This window comes from Lutra lutra, chromosome 1, assembly GCF_902655055.1.
Source record: "Lutra lutra chromosome 1, mLutLut1.2, whole genome shotgun sequence".
Taxonomy (NCBI): Eukaryota; Metazoa; Chordata; class Mammalia; order Carnivora; family Mustelidae; genus Lutra; species Lutra lutra.
In genome coordinates, this window is record NC_062278.1 from 116,594,270 (window position 1) to 116,616,328 (window position 22,059).

A 22,059-nucleotide genomic window follows, 5' to 3' on the forward strand; every position below is an offset into this window, starting at 1 on the left:
TTCACTCAACTTTTATTAAACAACCTTTACGTGCCAGGGACTATGCTAAGAGATGGAGATGCAATGATTAAAAAAGAAAAAAAGGATATGATTCTTACCAGCAAGGAATTTACAACCCACTGGGAAAAATATTTTTAATCAAATAATCACAAACATAAAGGTATCATTACAATCAGAAATAAGGGGGGAAAATGTGCTTTTGGAGCATATATAACCAATGGAAGCAGTAAAAATCTTCCTGAAAAAAGTGGCTTTGAATCAAATAGATTGTTGAATCTACGAATGTCTAACTCAAAAGAAATATTTGGATTTGAAATATTTATAAATTTAAAAGTCCCTTTAGAATTCATTGGTATACAGTTATAAGAATAATGAAGAATCTCTTAATATAGTCACGGGAAAAGGCCAAAAAGACATAGTGTTAGTAGAAGCAATAATAAAACTGGGTAGGAAATGCTATAATGATGCTACCTGATGCTAATATAATGATGCTATCGTTTGCATATTGTTTTGATGTTGAGACACTCCTCCCCAAGGAAAAGCCAGGTAAAGAGGAGGAACTATAAAAAGAGATTGAGAAAGAACTACTAGAGAGGATGAGAGTGTGTGTCTCTGAAGCCTAAGGGAAAGAGCATTTCAGAAAGAAGCAATGGAGCAGTTAACTGTCCAATGCAAGGGAGAGGGTTAGCGAAAGCTGCAATGCAAAAAAAAAAGAAATGTCCACTGTGGGAGGGGGACTATAAAATCAGCAAACAAAAGACTAACAATCCAATAAAAATTAATGGAGGACATGAATACAGTTCACAGTGAAAAAATACAAACAGCTTAGGACAGGAGCAAGTGCTCCAATCATAATGGAAAACATGCTGTTAAAGTTATGGGATTCTATTTTCACTTATATTGGCAAAGATAAGGAAAACAACACTCATCTACTATTGGGAGGAGTATAAATTAGTATTCCTTGTTTAAGAGGCATTTTGACCACATCTATTAAAATAATATATCTAATTTATAATTATTATTTCAAGTATAGAAATTTTATATCTCCATACAAGTCATATATAAGTAGACAATATACCTGTTATATAATATGTATATTAATTATCATATTATTTATGCATGTGATAATATTATGCATGTAATATAAATTATGCATATTCATAATTTATATATATTTATAAACACACATATACGTGGAGGTGGGGACAGGTATATGTGCAAAAATTGTCATTATTTTAATAGCAAAAAACTAGAAACGATCTAAATATCCAACAACATAACTGGTTTAAAAATTATGGTACATCTAGAGAAAACACATTTGTGCAGATTTGGAATGATATTTAAGATATATTGGGTGAAAAATGCAAGTGCAGAACAGTGTGCATAGTGTATTTCCATTTGTGTGAAGCAAATGAGTGTACATGTGTTTAATACTGCTAAACATTATAGAACATTTGGACCCAGTGGATGCCTTCAGAAAGGGGATCTAGATACTGGGAGAACCAAGGTCGGAGGGATATTTATTTTTTATTTACACTGTATTGTCCTATTTGAGTCTTTTAAAAATTATGTCCATGTATTACTCCTTCTACTAAGAAAAAAATAACTAGTTTAAAAAAGGAATTAAAAAAAAATTAAAACTACCTATGGGCTTAGGATTATAGTGGTGACCTTAACAAGAGTTTTTTTAATGGAGTCGCAAAAGTGAAAATCAGGTCAGTATAGCGAAAAGTGAGAGGGAGATCAGTAAGTCATGAGAGCATGCATAAAGAAGTTTTCCTACAAAAGGAAGAAGAGAGGCTGAGTAGTAGCTAAATGTAGAAGATTTATCAAGAGAGGGGATTGTTACTTCCCTTGAGCATGTTTAATGCTGATAGAAAGGCCGTTGGGGGAGTGATTGAGGAGGTCATTCAGTGACCACGTAAGTACCCTGAGCAGATGGAAAAGGATGCTATTGCAAGCTCAGGCAGAGTGCCCTTTCTCCTCTGTAACAAGAGGGTAGGGCAGAAGGGAGGCAGAGACAGGGTCATTTGGGAGTTGGTGGGTAGGGAGTTGAGCAAATTCCTATCTTATAGTTTCTATCTTCTTTGTGGAACAAGAGGGGAGATTATCTGCTGAATTAGAGGAATGAAATAAGAGTAATTGGGCATCTCATAAAAAGTGAGGAGAGTTTGGTTTGAAACCTTATTTTTGAGAATGGGAGACTGTGATCCAATCTCTTCTACATGACTTTTTCCCAAAAGCTCTTAGACCCCTTGATGTGGGCATAAGAAAGCCAAGTGTTGGACTCAGGCTTTAACGAATAAGTACCATCCAAACAAAATGGGCAAAAGAGTCATTATTAAATAGACTCTTCCACCTTCTACCCTCTCCCACCACCTTCAGGATCTAACAGTGTTCTCTGCATATATTTTTTCACTTATTCACAATTCATAGAATTTGTATCTTCTGGCTGATCAGCCTGAGTAAACTAAAGAGGGGAAAACATAACTTGGAAGGTTAGGAATTGGGATGTGAGAGAAGTTAAAGGAATAACATTATTCGGCATAAGTACTTGTGTTAGATATTCACAAACCTGGTCTCATTTATTGTAGAGTTGGCAATAACTATTTCCTGATTCTTCTTTCTAACAAAATTTCAATAAAGTTCCTACTGATCCCTTTCTGTGGCCACAAGATTGGTGGGAAAAACTCACCTCTCTGAGATCATAGACCGTCAAAGCTATGGACATGATGGACATAATTATGATGGCAAAAGCATATTCCTTATAGTCTTCACTAAACCACAAACAGACACTGAAGAGTTGAAATATGTAAAATGGATTTAAAACCTGTTGGCAGGAAAACAGGAAGACAAAAGGAATAATTAGTCTTCACATTAGCTATTCATTGACTTGTTTGCTTTCATAAATCACCCTATACAATATTCTCATTCTTATTAAATTTATTCAGCAATTGTCATATGCCAGACACTGCACTGAGCAACTTTACTTGGATTTTCTCTTTTAATTTCCATAATTACCTTATTACCCAGAAGCTATTACTTATCACCGTTGAAAAGGTGGAGAAGCTGAGTCTCCCAGACCTTGACAAACTTGCTCAAGGTCACGCAGCTGCAATAGCCACAGATTAGGGCTTGAACCCAGGCAATCTGGCCCTGGAGCCCTTACTTGTAATCACTGTTAACCTTATCATTTACAAAGTAGTGTCTCATGGATCCTCATATTGACCATCGCAAGGGTGTCGGGTGTGAATATTTCCAGGTCCTATTTACATGTACTGGCCATAAGAAGGCTGAAGTTAAGACTCCAGGTTTACAAAGTTAAAATGTTCTCGAGTCTATTGTTCTTTCTTATGACACACCATCTACGATCTTCAAAGCCATCAAAATACCTTAGATTAATGGCTAAGGTGAAGACCACAATTGCTCATATGTAGAGAGCCAAGCTGAAAGTGGGAAACATCGCTGAATATCTAGAACAATGTGGAGAAAGGAGAGGCTAACTCCAACAGTCGTTAGCCTGTTTTGGTTTAAGACTTTTTGTACCCTTACTCCAATAGTTTCTAGTTTCTTTCCATTTGTTTAGGATGGGAACATTATTCCTTGACTCTGGCTAGGGAAGGAACACACAGAAACATTTCCTTTCAGTTTCTTTTGCTTCCTTCCATTCCTGAAAGAAAACTTGCTAGAAATATTCAGAAAGTACCTTGAATTTAGTATATTTTTTATAAAGGAAGTAGCAAAGTGCAAGAAAAGACCCAGAGTACAGCTGTATGGTTATAGTTTCATAATAATCATGGCTAAATGAAAAATAAGCCCAGTAGTAGAGTCAAAGAGGAAAAATTCAACTCATTAAATGATGTTCAAGTCCTTTTTTTCCTCCCACACACACATTGAGATGGAGAAAACTAGTAAGTCCAAGCAGATGTTTTTCTTCCTATAATTTTAGATGTTGAGGAAATTGTATATTGTGCTCATAAGAAAAGTTCTGAGTTTTTTAAATTTTTAATTATTATTTCAGTTTCACAAATTTGAGACAGACTAAGAAACATAGAATTAGAAAGGAAAGAAAGAGAAGAAATGTATGTTTATCCAGTTATAAAAGGATAAGTGGATACATCAGCATCATATCCTATATTGTATCAGGCAACATGTACAAAAGATGGTCTCTGAGAAAAAGAGTAGAAGAGACATATGAAGAAACTATACTTTGTATTTTTTTAAAATATCCCAAATTACAGTTATGTATTGACATGTAGCATTCCTGATCTTTTAATTGAACTGAACTCCTTTATTCTCCAGCCAGGATGAAGAGAAAGTACTGATTACCTCCTTGATGAGTAGTTTCCAAATTGGTGTGATTTCAACATCAATAGTATTAGGCCCACATATTAACCTCCTATAGAGAGAGATCATAGATCAGTTAGTTATTAATAATAAAAATGAAACCCACTTTTTACTTGTTCACAAAAAGTTCTTTTCACTCTCTCACAATCAACAAAAGCCCCCCTTGTTACATAATGTCCCCATCCTTTTCAAAATAACTGAGGAAGGGGAGAGTTCCCAAGGCCAAAAACAATAAACTTGATCTTTTTGCATCTGTTGAATTGACTCTTCCTCAGGTCTAAATATTTCCCTGATGGCAATTTGGGTATTTAATTTAGCCATTGCCTCATTAAGGTAGTTTCGAGATTGGCATTCTCTCAACTCTGTCCCCAACTTTGGCTCTGTGGATGTGGGATGGAGGGATAATTACAAGAAAATTGTTTTACCTTTCTACACTTGTTCAGCTGTGGGAAGCTGCAGAATTTGTTTTAAGAAAAGATTTTGGCGACATTAGACTGCAGGCAAGATAGCAGGGGAGTAGGAGACCTAAATATCGTCAGGTCCCAGGAGTTCAGCTAAATAGTTATCAAACCATTCTGAACATCTACAAACTCAACAGGAGATTGAAGAGAAGAAGAGCAGGAATTCTAGGAACAGAAAACTGAGCACATTCTGGAAGGTAGGACGTGTGGAGAAGTGAATCCAAAGCAACATATGGGGGGAGGGGCCTGCTCCTGGGAAGTGAGAGAGCAGTGGAGCACAAAATCAGAACTTTTAGAAGTCTGCTCCCCTGAAGGATATCCCTCCAGAAGCTAAGCAGGGGGTGGAGCCCTCATGGGGACAATGTGGTCTCAGAACCCTCAGGGTCACAGAGAGACTGGGGGTGTCTGAGTGTGGCAGAACCTCCAGGTATCAGAGCAGGGAAGCCAGCTGCAGAGATGGAGACAAGGAGTGGTCTCTCAGCTCAAAGTTACCTTAAACTGTGATCCAAGGCACAGTCGGGCCACTGCTCTTCAAGCAGGGATCCCACAAGTGGCAGATCTGGAGAGATCCCTTCCTTCCTCCTCTGAGAGGAGCAGTGCGGGAACACACTGCAGGAATCTGCTGGGTTTGGAGACTCCAAACTGGGTTGTGCACCATAGATAGAAATGCTCAGTCACAGGTCAGGTGAGTACAGAGCCCGACCAGGGACCAGGGAGAGGGAGTGATTGACTGCTTTTCTCTGAGAGTGCACTGAGGAGTGGGAGGCTGACCTTTTCATTCCCATCCTTCAAAGCTCTATGGAAAGCATTCAGGGAACAAAAGCTACTGGGAGGGGCACCAGGGAGGCTCACTGGGTTAAGCCTCTGCCTTCAGCTCAAGTCATGATCCCACAGTCCTGGGATTGAGCCCCACATCAGACTCACTGCTCAGTGGGGAGCCTGCTTCCCTCTCTGTCTCTGCCTGCCTCTCTGCCTACTTGTGATCTCTCGCTCTGTCAAATAAATAAATAAAATATTTTAAAAAAAAAAAAAAAAGGCTACCGAGAGCGAACTGAAGGAACAGATTGCTTAGCCTGGCCCCTGGCAAGGGCAGTGCAATTCTGCCTCAGGCAAAGACATTTGAGAATCACTACAACAGGCCCCTCCCCCAGAAGATCAACAAGAACAGCCAGCCAAGACCAAGTTCACTATCAATGAGAACTGCAGAATGCCAGAGCTAGGGAAAAGCAACACATAGAATTCATGACTTTTTTTTCCATGAATCTTTAGTCTATCAAAGTTAAATTTTAAAAAATTTTTTTTTCTTATTCTATTTTCTGTATTTTTCTCTTTCTTATTTTTATGTTTTTTTTAACTATTTGATCTTATCAATACCTTTTAAAAATCTTTTTTAACTTTTCATTGTTATAGTCATATTTTATCCCTTCATTGTATTTAACCTTATTTTTTGTACACATATAAGTTTTTTTTTTTTCCTTTAAAAATTTGGGATACAGGAGGAGGAGTCAAGATGGCAGAGAAGTAGCAGGCTGAGACTACTTCGGGTAGCGGGAGATCAGCTAAATAGCTTATCTAAAGATTGCAAACACCTACAAATCCAACGGGAGATTGAAGAGAAGAAGAACAGCAATTCCAGAAACAGAAAATCAACCACTTTCTGCAAGGTAGGACTGGCGGAGAAGTGAATCCAAAGCGACGGGAAGATCGACCGCGGGGGGAGGGGCCGGCTCCCGGCGAGCGGCGGAGCAACGGAGCAAAATCAGGACTTTTAAAAGTCTGTTCCGCTGAGGGACATCGCTCCAGAGGCTTAACTGGGGTGAAGCCCAGGCGGGGTAAGCGCGGCCTCAGGTCCCGCAGGGTCGCAGAAGGATCGGGGGTGTCTCAGTGTCGCAGAGCTTACCGGTATTAGAACGGGGAAGCCGGCTACAGAGACAGAGCCGAGGAGTGACTCTCAGCTCAGGGTTGCCTTGAACCGGTCGCAGGCTCGGTCAGCTCGGAGCACAGCCGGAGGCCAGGCTGACGGGAGTCATTTGGCGCTGTTCTCTGAGGGCGCACTGAGGAGTGGGGCCCCGGGCTCTCGGCTCCTCCGGGCCGGAGACCGGGAGGCCGCCATCTTTATTCCCGTCCTCCGGACTCTACGGAAAGCGCTCAGGGAACAAAAGCTCCCGAAAGCGAACCCGAGCGGATGACTCAGCGCGGCCCCGGGTAAGGGCAGTGCAACTCCGCCTGGGGCAAAGACGCTTGAGAATCACTACAACGGGCCCCTCCCCCAGAAGATCAACGGGAAACCCAGCCAAGTTCACCTACCAAGGAGAACGGCGGAATTCCAGAGGAGAAGAAAGCAAAGCACAGAACTCATGGCTTTCTCCCCATGATTTTTTAGCCTTGCAGTTAATTTAATTTTTTTTTCTTTTTCAATTTTTTTTTCTTTTTCTCTTCTTCTGCTAAATTTTTTTTAACTTTTACCGTTTTCTTTTTTTTAACGTTTTTTAAATAGTTTATCTAATATATATATATTTTTTCCTATTTTTATATTTTTTCTTTATCGACTTTCTTTTTTTTAATAGTTTTTTTTTTTTTCTTTCTTTCTGAACCCCTTTTTATCCCCTTTCTCCCCCCCTCACAATTCAGGATCTCTTCTGATTTCGCTAAAGCATATTTTCCTGGGGTTGTTGCCACCCTTTTAGTATTTTACTTGCTCCTTCATAAACTCTTATCTGGACAAAATGACAAGGCGGAAAAATTCACAACAAAAAAAAGAACAAGAGGCAATACCAAAGGCTAGGGACCTAATCAATACAGACATTGGTAATATGTCAGATATAGAGTTCAGAATGACGATTCTCAAGGTTCTAGCCGGGCTTGAAAAAGGCATGGAAGATATTAAAGCAACCCTCTCGGGAGATATAAAAGCCCTTTCTGGAGAAATAAAAGAACTAAAATCTAACCAAGTTGAAATCAAAAAAGCTATTAATGAGGTGCAATCAAAAATGGAGGCTCTCACTGCTAGGATAAATGAGGCAGAAGAAAGAATTAGCGATATAGAAGACCAAATGACAGAGAATAAAGAAGCTGAGCAAAAGAGGGACAAACAGCTACTGGACCACGAGGGGAGAATTCGAGAGATAAGTGACACCATAAGATGAAACAACATTAGAATAATTGGGATTCCAGAAGAAGAGGAAACAGAGAGGGGAGCAGAAGGTATATTGGAGAGAATTATTGGAGAGAATTTCCCCAATATGGCAAAGGGAACAAGCATCAAAATCCAGGAGGTTCAGAGAACCCCCCTCAAAATCAATAAGAATAGGTCTACACCCCGTCACCTAATAGTAAAATTGACAAGTCTTAGTGACAAAGAAAAGATCCTGAAAGCAGCCCGGGAAAAGAAGTCTGTAACGTACAATGGTAAAAATATTAGATTGGCAGCAGACTTATCCACAGAGACCTGGCAGGCCAGAAAGAGCTGGCATGATATATTCAGAGTACTAAATGAGAAGAACATGCAGCCAAGAATACTATATCCAGCTAGGCTATCATTGAAAATAGACGGAGAGGTTAAAAGCTTCCAGGACAAACAAAAACTGACAGAATTTGCAAATACCAAACCAGCTCTACAGGAAATATTGAAAGGGGTCCTCTAAGCAAAGAGAGACCCTCAAAGTAGTAGATCAGAAAGAAACAGAGACAATATACAATAACAGTCACCTTACAGGCAATACAATGGCACTAAATTCATATCTCTCAATACTTACCCTGAATGTTAATGGGCTAAATGCCCCAATCAAAGGACACAGGGTATCAGAATGGATAAAAAAACAAAAACCATCTATATGTTGCCTACAAGAAACTCATCTTACACCCGAAGACACCTCCAGGTTTAAAGTGAGGGGGTGGAAAAGAATTTACCATGCTAATGGACATCAGAAGAAAGCAGGAGTGGCAATCCTTATATCAGATCAATTAGATTTTAAGCCAAAGATTATAATAAGAGATGAGGAAGGACACTATATCATACTCAAAGGAACTGTGCAACAAGAAGATCTAACAATTTTAAATATCTATGCCCCTAACGTGGGAGCAGCCAACTATATAAACCAATTAATAACAAAATCAAAGAAACACATCGACAAGAATACAATAATAGTAGGGGATTTTAACACTCCCCTCACTGAAATGGACAGATCATCCAAGCAAAAGATCAACAAGGAAATCAAGGCCTTAAATGACACACTGGACCAGATGGACATCACAGATATATTCAGAACATTTCATCCCAAAGCAACAGAATACACATTCTTCTCTAGTGCACATGGAACATTCTCCAGAATAGATCACATTCTTGGTCCTAAATCAAGTCTCAACCGGTATCAAAAGATTGGGATCATTCCCTGCATATTTTCAGACCACAATGCTCTAAAGCTAGAACTCAATAACAAGAGGAAATTTGGAAAGAACCCAAATACATGGAGACTAAACAGCATCCTTCTAAAGAATGAATGGGTCAACCAGGAAATCAAAGAAGAATTGAAAAAATTTATGGAAACAAATGATAATGAAAACACAACAGTTCAGAATCTGTGGGACACAACAAAGGCAGTCCTGAGAGGAAAATATAGCAGTACAAGCCTTTCTCAAGAAACAAGAAAGGTCTCAGGTACACAACCTAACCCTACACCTAAAGGAGTTGGAGAAAGAACAAGAAAGAAACCCTAAACCCAGCAGGAGAAGAGAAATCATAAAGATCAGAGCAGAAATCAATGAAATAGAAACCAAAAAAACAATAGAACAAATCAACGAAACGAGGAGCTGGTTCTTTGAAAGAATTAATAAGATTGATAAACCCCTGGCCAGACTTATCAAAAAGAAAAGAGAGAGGACCCAAATAAATAAAATCATGAATGAAAGAGGAGAGATCACAACGAACACCAAAGAAATACAGACAATTATAAGAACATACTATGAGCAACTCTACGCCAACAAATTTGACAATCTGGAAGAAATGGATGCATTCCTAGAGACATATAAACTACCACAACTGAACCAGGAAGAAATAGAAAGCCTGAACAGACCCATAACCAGTAAGGAGATTGAAACAGTCATCAAAAATCTCCAAACAAACAAAAGCCCAGGGCCAGACGGCTTCCCGGGGGAATTCTACCAAACATTTAAAGAAGAACTAATTCCTATTCTCCTGAAACTGTTCCAAAAAATAGCAATAGAAGGAAAACTTCCAAACTCATTTTATGAGGCCAGCATCACCTTGATCCCAAAACCAGACAAGGATCCCAACAAAAAAGAGAACTACAGACCAATATCCTTGATGAACACAGATGCAAAAATTCTCGCCAAAATACTAGCCAATAGGATTCAACAGTACATTAAAAGGATTATTCACCACGACCAAGTGGGATTTATTCCAGGGCTGCAAGGCTGGTTCAACATCCGCAAATCAATCAATGTGATACAACACATTAATAAAAGAAAGAACAAGAACCATATGATACTCTCCATAGATGCTGAAAAAGCATTTGACAAAGTACAGCATCCCTTCCTGATCAAAACTCTTCAAAGTGTAGGGATAGACGGCACATACCTCAATATTATCAAAGCCATCTATGAAAAACCCACCGCAAATATCATTCTCAATGGAGAAAAACTGAAAGCTTTTCCGCTAAGGTCAGGAACACGGCAGGGATGTCCGTTATCACCACTGCTATTCAACATAGTACTAGAAGTCCTAGCCTCAGCAATCAGACAACAAAAGGAAATTAAAGGCATCCAAATCGGCAAAGAAGAAGTCAAACTATCACTCTTCGCAGATGATATGATACTCTATGTGGAAAACCCAAAAGACTCCACTCCAAAACTGCTAGAACTTGTACAGGAATTCAGTAAAGTGTCAGGATATAAAATCAATGCACAGAAATCAGTTGCATTTCTCTACACCAACAACAAGACAGAAGAAAGAGAAATTAAGGAGTCCATCCCATTTACAATTGCACCCAAAACTATAAGATACCTAGGAATAAACCTAACCAAAGAGACTAAGAATCTATTCACAGAAAACTATAAAGTACTCATGAAAGAAATTGAGGAAGACACAAAGAAATGGAAAAATGTTCCATGCTCCTGGATTGGAAGAATAAATATTGTGCAAATGTCTATGCTACCTAAAGCAATCTACACATTTAATGCAATTCCTATCAAAGTACCATCCATTTTTTTCAAAGAAATGGAACAAATAATCCTAAAATTTATATGGAACCAGAAAAGACCTCGAATAGCCAAAGGAATATTGAAAAAGAAAGCCAAAGTTGGTGGCATCACAATTCCGGACTTCAAGCTCTATTACAAAGCTGTCATCATCAAGACAGCATGGTACGGGCACAAAAACAGACACATAGATCAATGGAACAGAATAGAGAGCCCAGAAATGGACCCTCAACTCTATGGTCAACTCATCTTCGACAAAGCAGGAAAGAATGTCCAATGGAACAAAGACAGCCTCTTCAATAAATGGTGTTGGGAAAATTGGACAGCCACATGCAGAAAAATGAAATTGGATCATTTCCTTACACCACACACGAAAATAGACTCAAAATGGATGAAGGATCTCAATGTGAGAAAGGAATCCATCAAAATCCTGGAGGAGAACACAGGCAGCAACCTCTTCGACCTCAGCCGCAGCAACATCTTCCTAGGAACATCACCAAAGGCAAGGGAAGCAAGGGCAAAAATGAACTTTTGGGATTTCATCAAGATCAAAAGCTTTTGCACAGCAAAGGAAACAGTGAACAAAACCAAAAGACTACTGACAGAATGGGAGAAGATATTTGCAAATGACATATCAGATAAAGGGCTAGTGTCCAAAATCTATAAAGAACTTAGCAAACTCAACACCCAAAGAACAAATAATCCAATCAAGAAATGGGCAGAGGACATGAACAGACATTTCTGCAAAGAAGACATCCAGATGGCCAACAGACACATGAAAAAGTGCTCCATATCACTCGGCATCAGGGAAATACAAATCAAAACCACCATGAGATATCACCTCACACCAGTCAGAATGGCTAAAATTAACAAGTCAGGAAATGACAGATGCTGGCGAGGATGCGGAGAAAGGGGAACCCTCCTACACTGTTAGTGGGAATGCAAGCTGGTGCAACCACTCTGGAAAACAGCATGGAGGTTCCTCAAAATGTTGAAAATAGAACTACCCTATGACCCTGCAATTGCACTGCTGGGTATTTACCCTAAAGATACAAACATAGTGATCCGAAGGGGCACATGTACCCGAATGTTTATAGCAGCAATGTCTACAATAGCCAAACTATGGAAAGAACCTAGATGTCCATCTACAGACGAATGGATAAAGAAGATGTGGTATATATACACAATGGAATACTACGCAGCCATCAAAAGAAATGAAATCTTGCCATTTGCGACGACGTGGATGGAACTAGAGGGTATCATGCTTAGCGAAATAAGTCAATCGGAGAAAGACAACTATCATATGATCTCCCTGATATGAGGGAGAGGAGATGCAACATGGGGGGTCGAGGGGGTAGGAGAAGAGTAAATGAAACAAGATGGGATTGGGAGGGAGACAAACCATAAGTGACTCTTAATCTCACAAAACAAACTGAGGGTTGATGGGGGGAGGGGGTTGGGAGAGGGGGTGCGGTTATGGATATTGGGGAGGGTATGTGCTATGGTGAGTGTTGTGAAGTGTGTAAACCTGGCGATTCGCAGACCTGTACCCCTGGGGATAAAAATATATGTTTATAAAGCTGTAAAAAAAAACAAAAAAAAAAAAAGAGAAAGAAAGGATGAATCCCCAAGTTTTGTAGCAACATGGACGGGACTGGAAGAGATTATGCTGAGTGAAATAAGTCAAGCAGAGAGAGTCAATTATCATATGGTTTCACTTATTTGTGGAGCATAACAAATAGCATGGAGGACAAGGGGAGATGGAGAGGAGAAGGGAGTTGAGGGAAATTGGAAGGGGAGGTGAACCATGAGAGACTATGGACTCTGAAAAACGATCTGAGAATTTTGAAGGGTGGGGGGTGGGAGGTTGGGGGCACCAGGTGGTGGGTATTGTAGAGGGCACGGATTGCATGGAGCACTGGGTGTGGTGCAAAAATAATGAATACTGTTATGCTGAAAAAAAAATAAAAAAATTTAAAAAAAAAAAAATTTGGGATACAGTTTCTTCTAACAGATCAATATATACCCTAAATCTAGCACATGGCTTTGTTCTAGTCTCCATCCTGGTCACATTCTTTCCTCCTTTTTCTTTTTTTTTAACCAACTTCTTATCTTTATCAGTTCCTTTTTTAGAATCCTTTTTAATTTTCATCTTTACAGTCATATTCCATCCCTTCATTGTGTTTACCTTATTTTTGTATATAGATAAGTTTTTCTTTCTTTAAAATTTTGGGAAGTAGTTTCTTCTAAGAGACCAAAATACACCCAAAATCAAGTGTGTGGTTCTATTCTATAAACCAGTCCAATATATATACATATATATTTTTTCCCCCTTTCTTCTCCCCACAGTTTTGAGTCGCTTCTGATTTGGTTAGTGTATATTTTTCTGGGGTCATTGCTACCTTTTTAGCATTTTGTTTTCTCATTCATCTGCTCTTATCTGGATAAAATGACAAGGTAGAAAAACTCACCACAAAAAAAAAAAAAAAAAGAGGAAGTACCAATGGCTAGGGACCTAATCAATACAGACATTAGTAATATGTCACAACTAGAGTTAAGAATGATGATTATCAAAGTGCTAGCTGGGCATGAAAGAAGCATGGAAGATATTAGAGAATCCCTTTCTGGAGAAATAAAATCCTTTTCTGGAGAAATAAAAGAACTAAAACCTAACCAAGTTGAAATTTTGAAAAAAAGCTATTAATGAGGTGCTATAAAAAATGGAGGTTCTTACTGGATAAATCAGGTAGAAGAGAGAATTAGTGATATAGAAGACCAAATAATAGAGAATAAAGAAGCTGAGCAAAAGAGAGACAAACAACGACTGGACCATAAGGGGAGAATTCAAGAGATAAGTGATACCATTAGACAAAACAATATTAGAATAATTGGGATTCCAGAAGAAAAAGAAAGAGAGAGGGGGGCAGAAAGTATATTGGAGCAAATTATAGCAGAGAATTTCCCTAATTTGGCGAAGGGAACAAGCATCAGAATCCAGGAGGCACAGAGAATGCCCCCTCAATATCCATAAAAATATGTCCATACCCCATCATCTAAAAGTGAAACTTACAAGTCTCAGTGACAAAGAGAAAATCCTGAAAGCAGCTCAGGACAAGAGGTCTATAACATATAATGGTGGAATTATTAGATTGGCAGCAGACCTATCCACAGAGACCTGGCAGGCCAGAAAGGACTGGCATGATATATTCAGGGGACTAAATGAGAAAAATATGCAGCCAAGAATACTATATCCAGGTAGGCTGTCATTGAAAATAGAAGGAGAGATAAAAAGCTTTCAGGACAAACAAAAATTAAAAGAATTTGCAAACACCAAACCAGCCCTATAGGAAATATTGAAAGGCATCCTTTAAGCAAAAAGAGAGCCTAAAAGTAACAGGCCAGAAAGGAACAGAGACAATATACAGTAACAGTCACCTTACAGACAATACAATGGCACTAAATTCATATCTTTTAATAGTTACCCTGAATGTGAATGAGCTAAATGCCACAATCAAAAGACATAGGGTATCAGAATGGATTAAAAAAAAACAAGACCCATCAATATTCAACCTACAAGAAACTCATTTTAGTCCCAAAGACACCTCCAGATTTAAAGTGAAGGGGTGGAAAACAATTTACCATGCTAATGGACATCAAAAGAAAGCTGGGGTGGCAATCCTTATATCAGATAAATTATATTTTAAGCCAAAGACTATAATAAGAGATGAAGAAGGACACTATATCATACTTAAAAGGTCTGTCCAACAAGATCTAATAATTTTAAATACCTATGCCCCTAACATGGGAGCAGCCAACTATATAAACCAATTAATAACAAAATCAAAGAAATGCATTGACAATAATCAGTAATAGTAGGGGATTTTAACACCCCCATCACTGAAATGGACAGATCATCTAAGCAAAAGATCAACAAGGAAATAAAAACTTTAAATGACAGACTGGACAAGATGAACATTACAGATATATTTAGAACATTCCATCCCAAAACAACAGAATACACATTCTTCTCTAGTACACATGGAACTTCTCCAGAATAGACCACATCCTGGGTCACAAATCAGGTCTCAACCATTACCAAAAGATTGGGATCACTTCCTGCATATTGTCAGACCACAATGCTTTGAAACTAGAACTCAATCACAAGAGGAAAGTTGGAAAGAACTCAAATACATGGAGGCTAAAGAACATCCTACTAAAGAATAAATGGGTCAACCAGGAAATTAAAGGAGAATTTTAAAAATTCATGGGAATAAATGAAAACGAAAGCACGACTATTCAAAATCTTTGGGACACAGCAAAGGCAATCCCTGAAAGGAAAGTATATAGCGATACAAGCCTTTCTCAAAAAACAAGAAAGGTCTCAAGTACACAACCTACCCCTACACCTAAAGGTGCTGGAGAAAGAACACCAAGGAAAGCCTAAACCCAGCAGAAGAATAGAAATAATAAAGATCAGACGAGAAACCAATGAAATAGAAACCAAAAGAACAGTAGAAAAAAATCAACAAAACTAGGAGCTGGTTCTTTGAAAGAATTAATAGGAGTGATAAACCACGGGCCACACTTATCAAAAAGAAGAGAAAGGACCCAAATTAATAAAACCATAAATGAAAGAGGAGAGATCACAACCAATACCAAGGAAATACAAACAATTATAAGAACATATTATAAGCAACTATACACCAGCAAATTTGACAATCTGGAAGAAATGGATGCATTCCTAGAGACATATAAACTACCAAAACTGAACCAGGAAGAAGTAGAAAACCTGAACAGACCCATAACCAGTAACGAGATTGAAGCAGTCATTAAAAATCTCCCAATGAGCAAGAGCCCAGGGCCAGAGGGCTTCAAGGGGAATTCTACCAAACATTTAAAGAAGAACTAATACCTTTTCTCCTGAAACTGTTCCAAAAAATAGAAATGGAAGGAAAACTTCTAAACTCCTTTTATTTTTTTTTAAAGAATTTATTTATTTATTTGACAGAGAGAGATCACAAGTAGGCAGAGAGGCAGGCAGAGAGAGAGGTGGGGGAAAAAGACTCCCCACTGAGCAGAGAGCCCGATGTGGGGCTTGATCCCAGGACCCTGAGATCATAACCTGAGTCGAAGGCAGAGGCTTAACCCACTGAGCCACACAGGTGCCCCTAAACTCCTTTTATGAGGCCAACATTACCTTGATCCCAAAACCAGAAAAAGACCCCATAAAAAGGAAAAATTACAGACTAATATCCCTGATGAATACAGATGCAAAATTCTCACCAAAATACTAGCCAATAGGATCCAACAGTACCTTAAAAGGATTATTTACAACAACCAAGTGGGATTTATTCCTGGGCTGCAAGTTTTGTTCAACATCCACAAATCAGTCAATGTGATACAATACATTAATAAAAGAAAGAACAAGAACCATATGATACTCTCGATAGATGCTGAAAAAGTATTTGACAAAATATAGCATCTTTTCTTGATCAAAACTCTTCACAGTGTAGGGATAGAGTGTACATACCTCAATATCATCAAAGCCATCTATGAAAAACCCACAACAAATATCATTGTCAATGGGGAAAAACTGAGAGCTTTCCCCTAAGGTCAGGAACATGGCATGGATGTCCAATATCATCACTGTTATTCAACATAGTACTAGAAGTCCTAGCCTCAGCAATCAGACAACAAAAAACAAATAAAAGGCATCTGAATTGGCATAGAAGTCAAACTCTCACTCTTTGCAGATGAAATGTTACTTTATGTGGAAAACCCAAAAGACTCCACCCAAAACTGCTAGAATTCGTACAGGAATTTAGTAAAGTGTCAGGATATAAAATCAATGCACAGAAATCAGTTGCATTTCTATATACTAATAACAAGACAGAAGAAAGAGAAATTAAGGGTTCAATCCCATTTATAATTGCACCCAAAACCATAAGATATCTAGGAATAAACCTAACCAAAGAAGTAAAGCATCTGTATTCAGAAAACTATAAAGTAAACATGAAAAAAATTGAGGAAGACACAAAGAAATAGAAAAGCGTTCCATGCTCATGGACTGCAAAAACAAATATTGTGAAACTTTCTATGCTACTTAAAACAATCTACACATTTATTGCAATCCCTATCAAAATACCAACCTTTTTTTTTTTTCAAAGAAATGGAACAACTAATCCTAAAGTTTATATGGAACCAGAAAAGACCCTGAATAACCAGAGGAATGTTGAAAAAGGAAACCAAATATGGTGGCATCACAATTCCAGACTTAAAGCTCTACTACAAAACTGTAGTCATCAAGACAGTATGGTACTGGCACAAAAATAGGCACATAGATCAGTGGAAGAGAATAAAGAGCCCAGAAATGAACCCTCAACTCTATGGTCAACTAGTTTTCGACAAAGCAGGAAAGAATGTCCAATGGAAAAAAGACAGTCCCTTCAACAAATGGTGTTGGGAAAATTGGACAGCCACATGCAAAAGAATGAAACTGGACCATTTTGTGTGTGGACACCACACACAAAAATAGACTCAAAATGGATGAAAGACCTCAATGTGAGAAAGGAATCCATCAAATTCCTTGAGAAGAACACAGGCAGCAACCTCTTCAACCTCAGTCGCAGCAACTTCTTCCTAGAAACATAGCCAAAGGCAAGGGAAGCAGGGGCAAAAATGAACTATTGGGACTTAATCAAGATCAAAAGTTTTTGCACAGCAAAGGAAACAGTCAACAAAACCAAAAGACAAATGACAGAATGGAAGAAGATATTTGCAAATGACATATCAGATAACGGGCTAGTATCCAAAATCTATAATGAACTTATCAAACTCAACACCCAAAGAACAAAGAATCCGATCAAGAAATGGGCAAAAGACATGAACAGACATTTCTGCAAAGAAGACATCCAAATGGCCAACAGACACATGAAAAAGTGCTCAACATCATTCGGCATCAGGGAAATACAAATCAAAACCACAGTGAAGTACCACCTCACACCAGTCAGAACAGCTAAAATTAACAAGTCAGGAAATGACAGATGTTAGCAAAGATGCCAAGAAAGGGGAACCCTCCTACACCATTGGTAGGAATGCAAGCTCGTGCAGCCACTCTGGAAAACAGCATGGAGGTTCCTCAAAAGGTTGAAAATAGAGCTACCCTACAATCCAGCAATCACACTACTGAGTATTTACCCTAAAGATAACAAATGTAGGGATCCAAAGGGGCACGTGCACACAAATATTTCTAGCAGCAATGTCCACAATAGCCAAACTATGGAAAAAACATAGATGTCCATCAGAAGATGAAGGGATAAAGACAATGTGGTGTATGTACACAATGGACCATTATGCAGCCCACCAAAAAAATGAAATCTTGCATTTGCAATGATGTGGATAAGACTAGAGGGTATTATGTTAAGCGAAATAAGTCAATCAGAGAAAGCCAATTATCATATAATCTCTCTCATATGAGGAATTTGAGAGGCAGGGCAGGGAGTCATGGGGGATAGGGAGGGAAAAAATGAAACAAGATGGGATTGGGAGGGGGACAAACCATAAGAGACTCTTAATCTCGGGAAAAAACTGAGGGTTACTGGGGGGTTGGGTGGGTGGCAGAGGGATAGGGTAGCTTGGTTATGGACATTGGGGAGATTATGTGCTATGCTGAGTGCTGTGAAATGTGTAAGCCTGATGATTCACAGGCCTATACCCGTGGGGGAAATGATACATTATATGTTAATAAAAAATTAAAAAAAATTTTTAAAAAAGAAAGAAAAGTTGTTGGGATCTCAAAAATAGCTCTCACACACAGTTATATAGCTCTTTAATTGAAAACCTAGAGCTATGTATCTCTGATTATGCAGAGCAATGACCATTTAAGAGTTATTTTGCTGTTGGGAACACCAACCACTCTCTCCTTGCCTTCTATATAGACTTTCTGATCAAATAGATTGGGCAAATACATTAGAGCAGTGCCTCCTGAACTTTAATGTTCATACAGATGACTTCATGATCTTGTTAATGTGAAGACTCTAATTCAATAAGGATGATGCATGGTCTAAGATTCTGCGTTTCTTTTTTTTTTTAAGATTTTATTTATTTATTTGACAGAGAGAGATCACAAGCACGGGGAGCAGCAGAGAGGAGTGGGAGAATCAGGCTCCCCACTGAGCAGGGAGCTTGATGCAGGACTTGATCCCAGGACCCTGAGATCATGACCTGAGCTGAAGGAAGATGCTTATCCAACTGAATCACCCAGGTGCCCCCAGATTCTGAATTTCTAACGAGTTTCTAGGTGATGCTGATGACAAGGCTCTAGGTCCCTCCAATTACTAAGAAACAGGATGGAGGAGAATGTGAGAATCATAGAAACTTAGGACCAGCAAGAACTTTATAGAATCCTCCTTGCCTCATTAATAATTAGGCAACCAAATCCCAGAGATGAGAGGTTACCGACTCAAAGCCACACCGTGAGATTTTGAGAGATTCTAAACATTCCACACTGTGCCGTTCCTCTTCTTCTTTCACCTCCCATCTGTGTGACCTTGTTTGGGCCATCACACCTCTGTGAGCCTCAGATTTCTCATGTGTTACACTGGGAGGATAAGGACATTTGTTCTACCTCCCCCACAAGGTTGCTCTAATGAAGTGAAATAATATATGTGCATGCATTTAATTTAACCATACTGAATAGAGCATTACAAGGTTTTCTGATATTGACCAGCTAAGATAACGATGTGTTGGGCTCTCTATTTGCTAATGGTAACTGTCCTTTGGAGCTGATGTAGATAACAGGAGGCGTGGTACCTAATCTCTTGTTCTTCTTTTGTTAGACCTGATCCAAATTTTAGATGTATCTTGGCAGAACTGAGCCAGTCTTCCAAACAACTGAAATAACAATAATGAGAAAGACATATTTAGAAATAATATTTTCGAGATAAATTTCTCTCTTTTGAATGAAACTGCCAAAACAACTTACCCAATTTTCTGGAACTGTCCTTCTAAGTTGTTCCAAACATATCTTATTTTCTGCACTTTTATGCATCTCACCTGCAAAAGAAAAGTACTAAGAAAGTCTCTAGTTTAAGGATTTGTAAATACATAGCAGTTCAGTAGCTAAAGAAGCATCTGGGGAAGAAGCAAGGATAGAGCCCTAATATATTTAAAATGATCCTTTCCTAACTCATCCCAACCTTCCCTAATAACACAAGTGGCCTTCTTTATTAGAAGTTATTCAGTCAGTGTGTATCATGGGCCTACTATATGGATAAGCATGTGACTAAAACTTAGTCTCTGCATTCCACTATTTGATAAACCCAACAAGGGAAAAAAATGCTACAAATGAGAAAACTAGGGACACCTGGGTGGTGCAGTCGGTTAAGTGGCCGATTCTTGGTTTTGGCTCAGGGCGTGATCTCAGGGCCCCTATCTCAGGATTGTGAGGGGTGGAGTCCCGGGTAGAGCTCTGCACTGAGGTTGGAGTTTACTTGAGATTCTCTTTTCCTCTCCCTCTGACCCTCCTTCTCCTGCTCATACATCCCCTCTTTCTCTCTCTTTCTCTCCCTCAAATAAATAAAAATCAATCTCAAAAAAACAGAGAGAAAACTATACCATACAGTCAAACATATACATGTCAAACAAATAAAAATACAATAAAGTAAAATTTGTAGTACTGAAATGTAGAAATATAGAGAGGACAGATGTCTGAAGGCATCATGGAGGAGATGACATCTGAGCTGCAGCCCTGAAGGGTTGGAAGACTTTTGCTCAAATGAGAAGGAAAAAGAGCATTTCAAAGAGATTATGCACAAGTTAGTCATGGGGAGGGACAAATGAGGGGGCCCATTTGACTACAGACTAGAGAATGAGTCTAGAAAGATAAAGAAATATTAATAAAGAGTGTACAGCTTTAAATGCTAGGATGAGGTATCTAGGGCATTTTCTTGTAGACAATGGACTTGCAGAGAGAACTACAGAGGAGACAATGACAAAGATTAGACAGGGAGAAGGTTCTAGAAGACAGTGAGCAGGCTATTGCAAGAAAATGTGCTCCAGGAAGTGAGGGTCTAAGGGTGTGGGCAGTAAGAAAGGAAAGTAAGGTTCATGTTGATGGCAATTAGGCATTCTTATTTCTGAATTTCTTTAAGCAACTTTATATGCACATCTGAATCTCTGTCACCTAGTGATGTAACTGATGCAACTGATCACAAAGCGAGACTATCATATGGTTATGGAGCCATGCTTATAACCTCATTTTGCCCACTGGGATTAACTAGCAAGCTTTCAAAAATACTAATGTCGGGTTCCACCCCCCAGGTGATTCCTATTTCATTTGTCTGTGTTGCAACCTGGCCATAAATATTCTTACATTTTCTTCAGATAGTTCTATTGTGCAAAGTTGAGAAACAGTGTTCTTCCTTTTACAGCTTCTCTGATAATTGTGTCCTTCGGAAATTCAAGTAAATTTTTCTAAAAGTTTCCCCATGAATAAATTCAGGCAATTGAGCTGATTATCCACTGCAGCTCTTCTGAGTATGCTCTATACCCATGAATAGGATAGTCCATATAAAGGTTAGATAAATTCTAGAACTGGGTAGAGCATATAGCTAAAATATAATAAGGGTCCAACACATTTTTTTTTGTAAATAAGTGAATGAATGCTTTGTACAACCACATGACAACTAGAAATAGAGATTAAATCCCTAAGCTTCAACACCTGGGTTACACTAAATGAATCTCAACACTGTTCGATAAATATATATGTGTGCACACGGATGTGCGCGCACACACACACACATATTCGTAGTTACCCAGTAAGAGTGTTAAATGCTGTGCATTTTATTTTACAGAATAGACTTATTTCAGCAAGACTGGTTGCAAAATAACTTTAAAAACTAAATCCTATTTTCCAATTGATTTTCAATCTATAGAGTGCACTGCCACTGGGAGTGATTCTTTCTTCACAAGCTTCAAGATGAAGTAAGGAAAAAGTGCGTGAAGGCGGTCATAGCCCACGTTGAGACTTCATGCT

The 22,059-nt window shown here is 38.7% G+C and overlaps 1 protein-coding gene across 2 annotated transcripts in view; it reads right to left on the reverse strand.

Annotated features, from left to right (window-relative positions):
* ATP13A4 (ATPase 13A4) overlaps window positions 1-22,059 on the reverse strand; it is a 140,198-nt gene that overhangs the window by 69,383 nt on the left and 48,756 nt on the right. For both annotated transcript variants that reach the window (XM_047733203.1, XM_047733209.1), the window contains exons 4-7: window positions 20,008-20,078; window positions 19,836-19,916; window positions 4,330-4,399; window positions 2,696-2,830 (exon numbers count right to left, since the gene is read on the reverse strand). In XM_047733203.1, coding sequence (XP_047589159.1) covers window positions 2,696-2,830; window positions 4,330-4,399; window positions 19,836-19,916; window positions 20,008-20,078 — 357 coding nt within the window. The remainder of the gene's footprint in view (window positions 1-2,695; window positions 2,831-4,329; window positions 4,400-19,835; window positions 19,917-20,007; window positions 20,079-22,059) is intronic.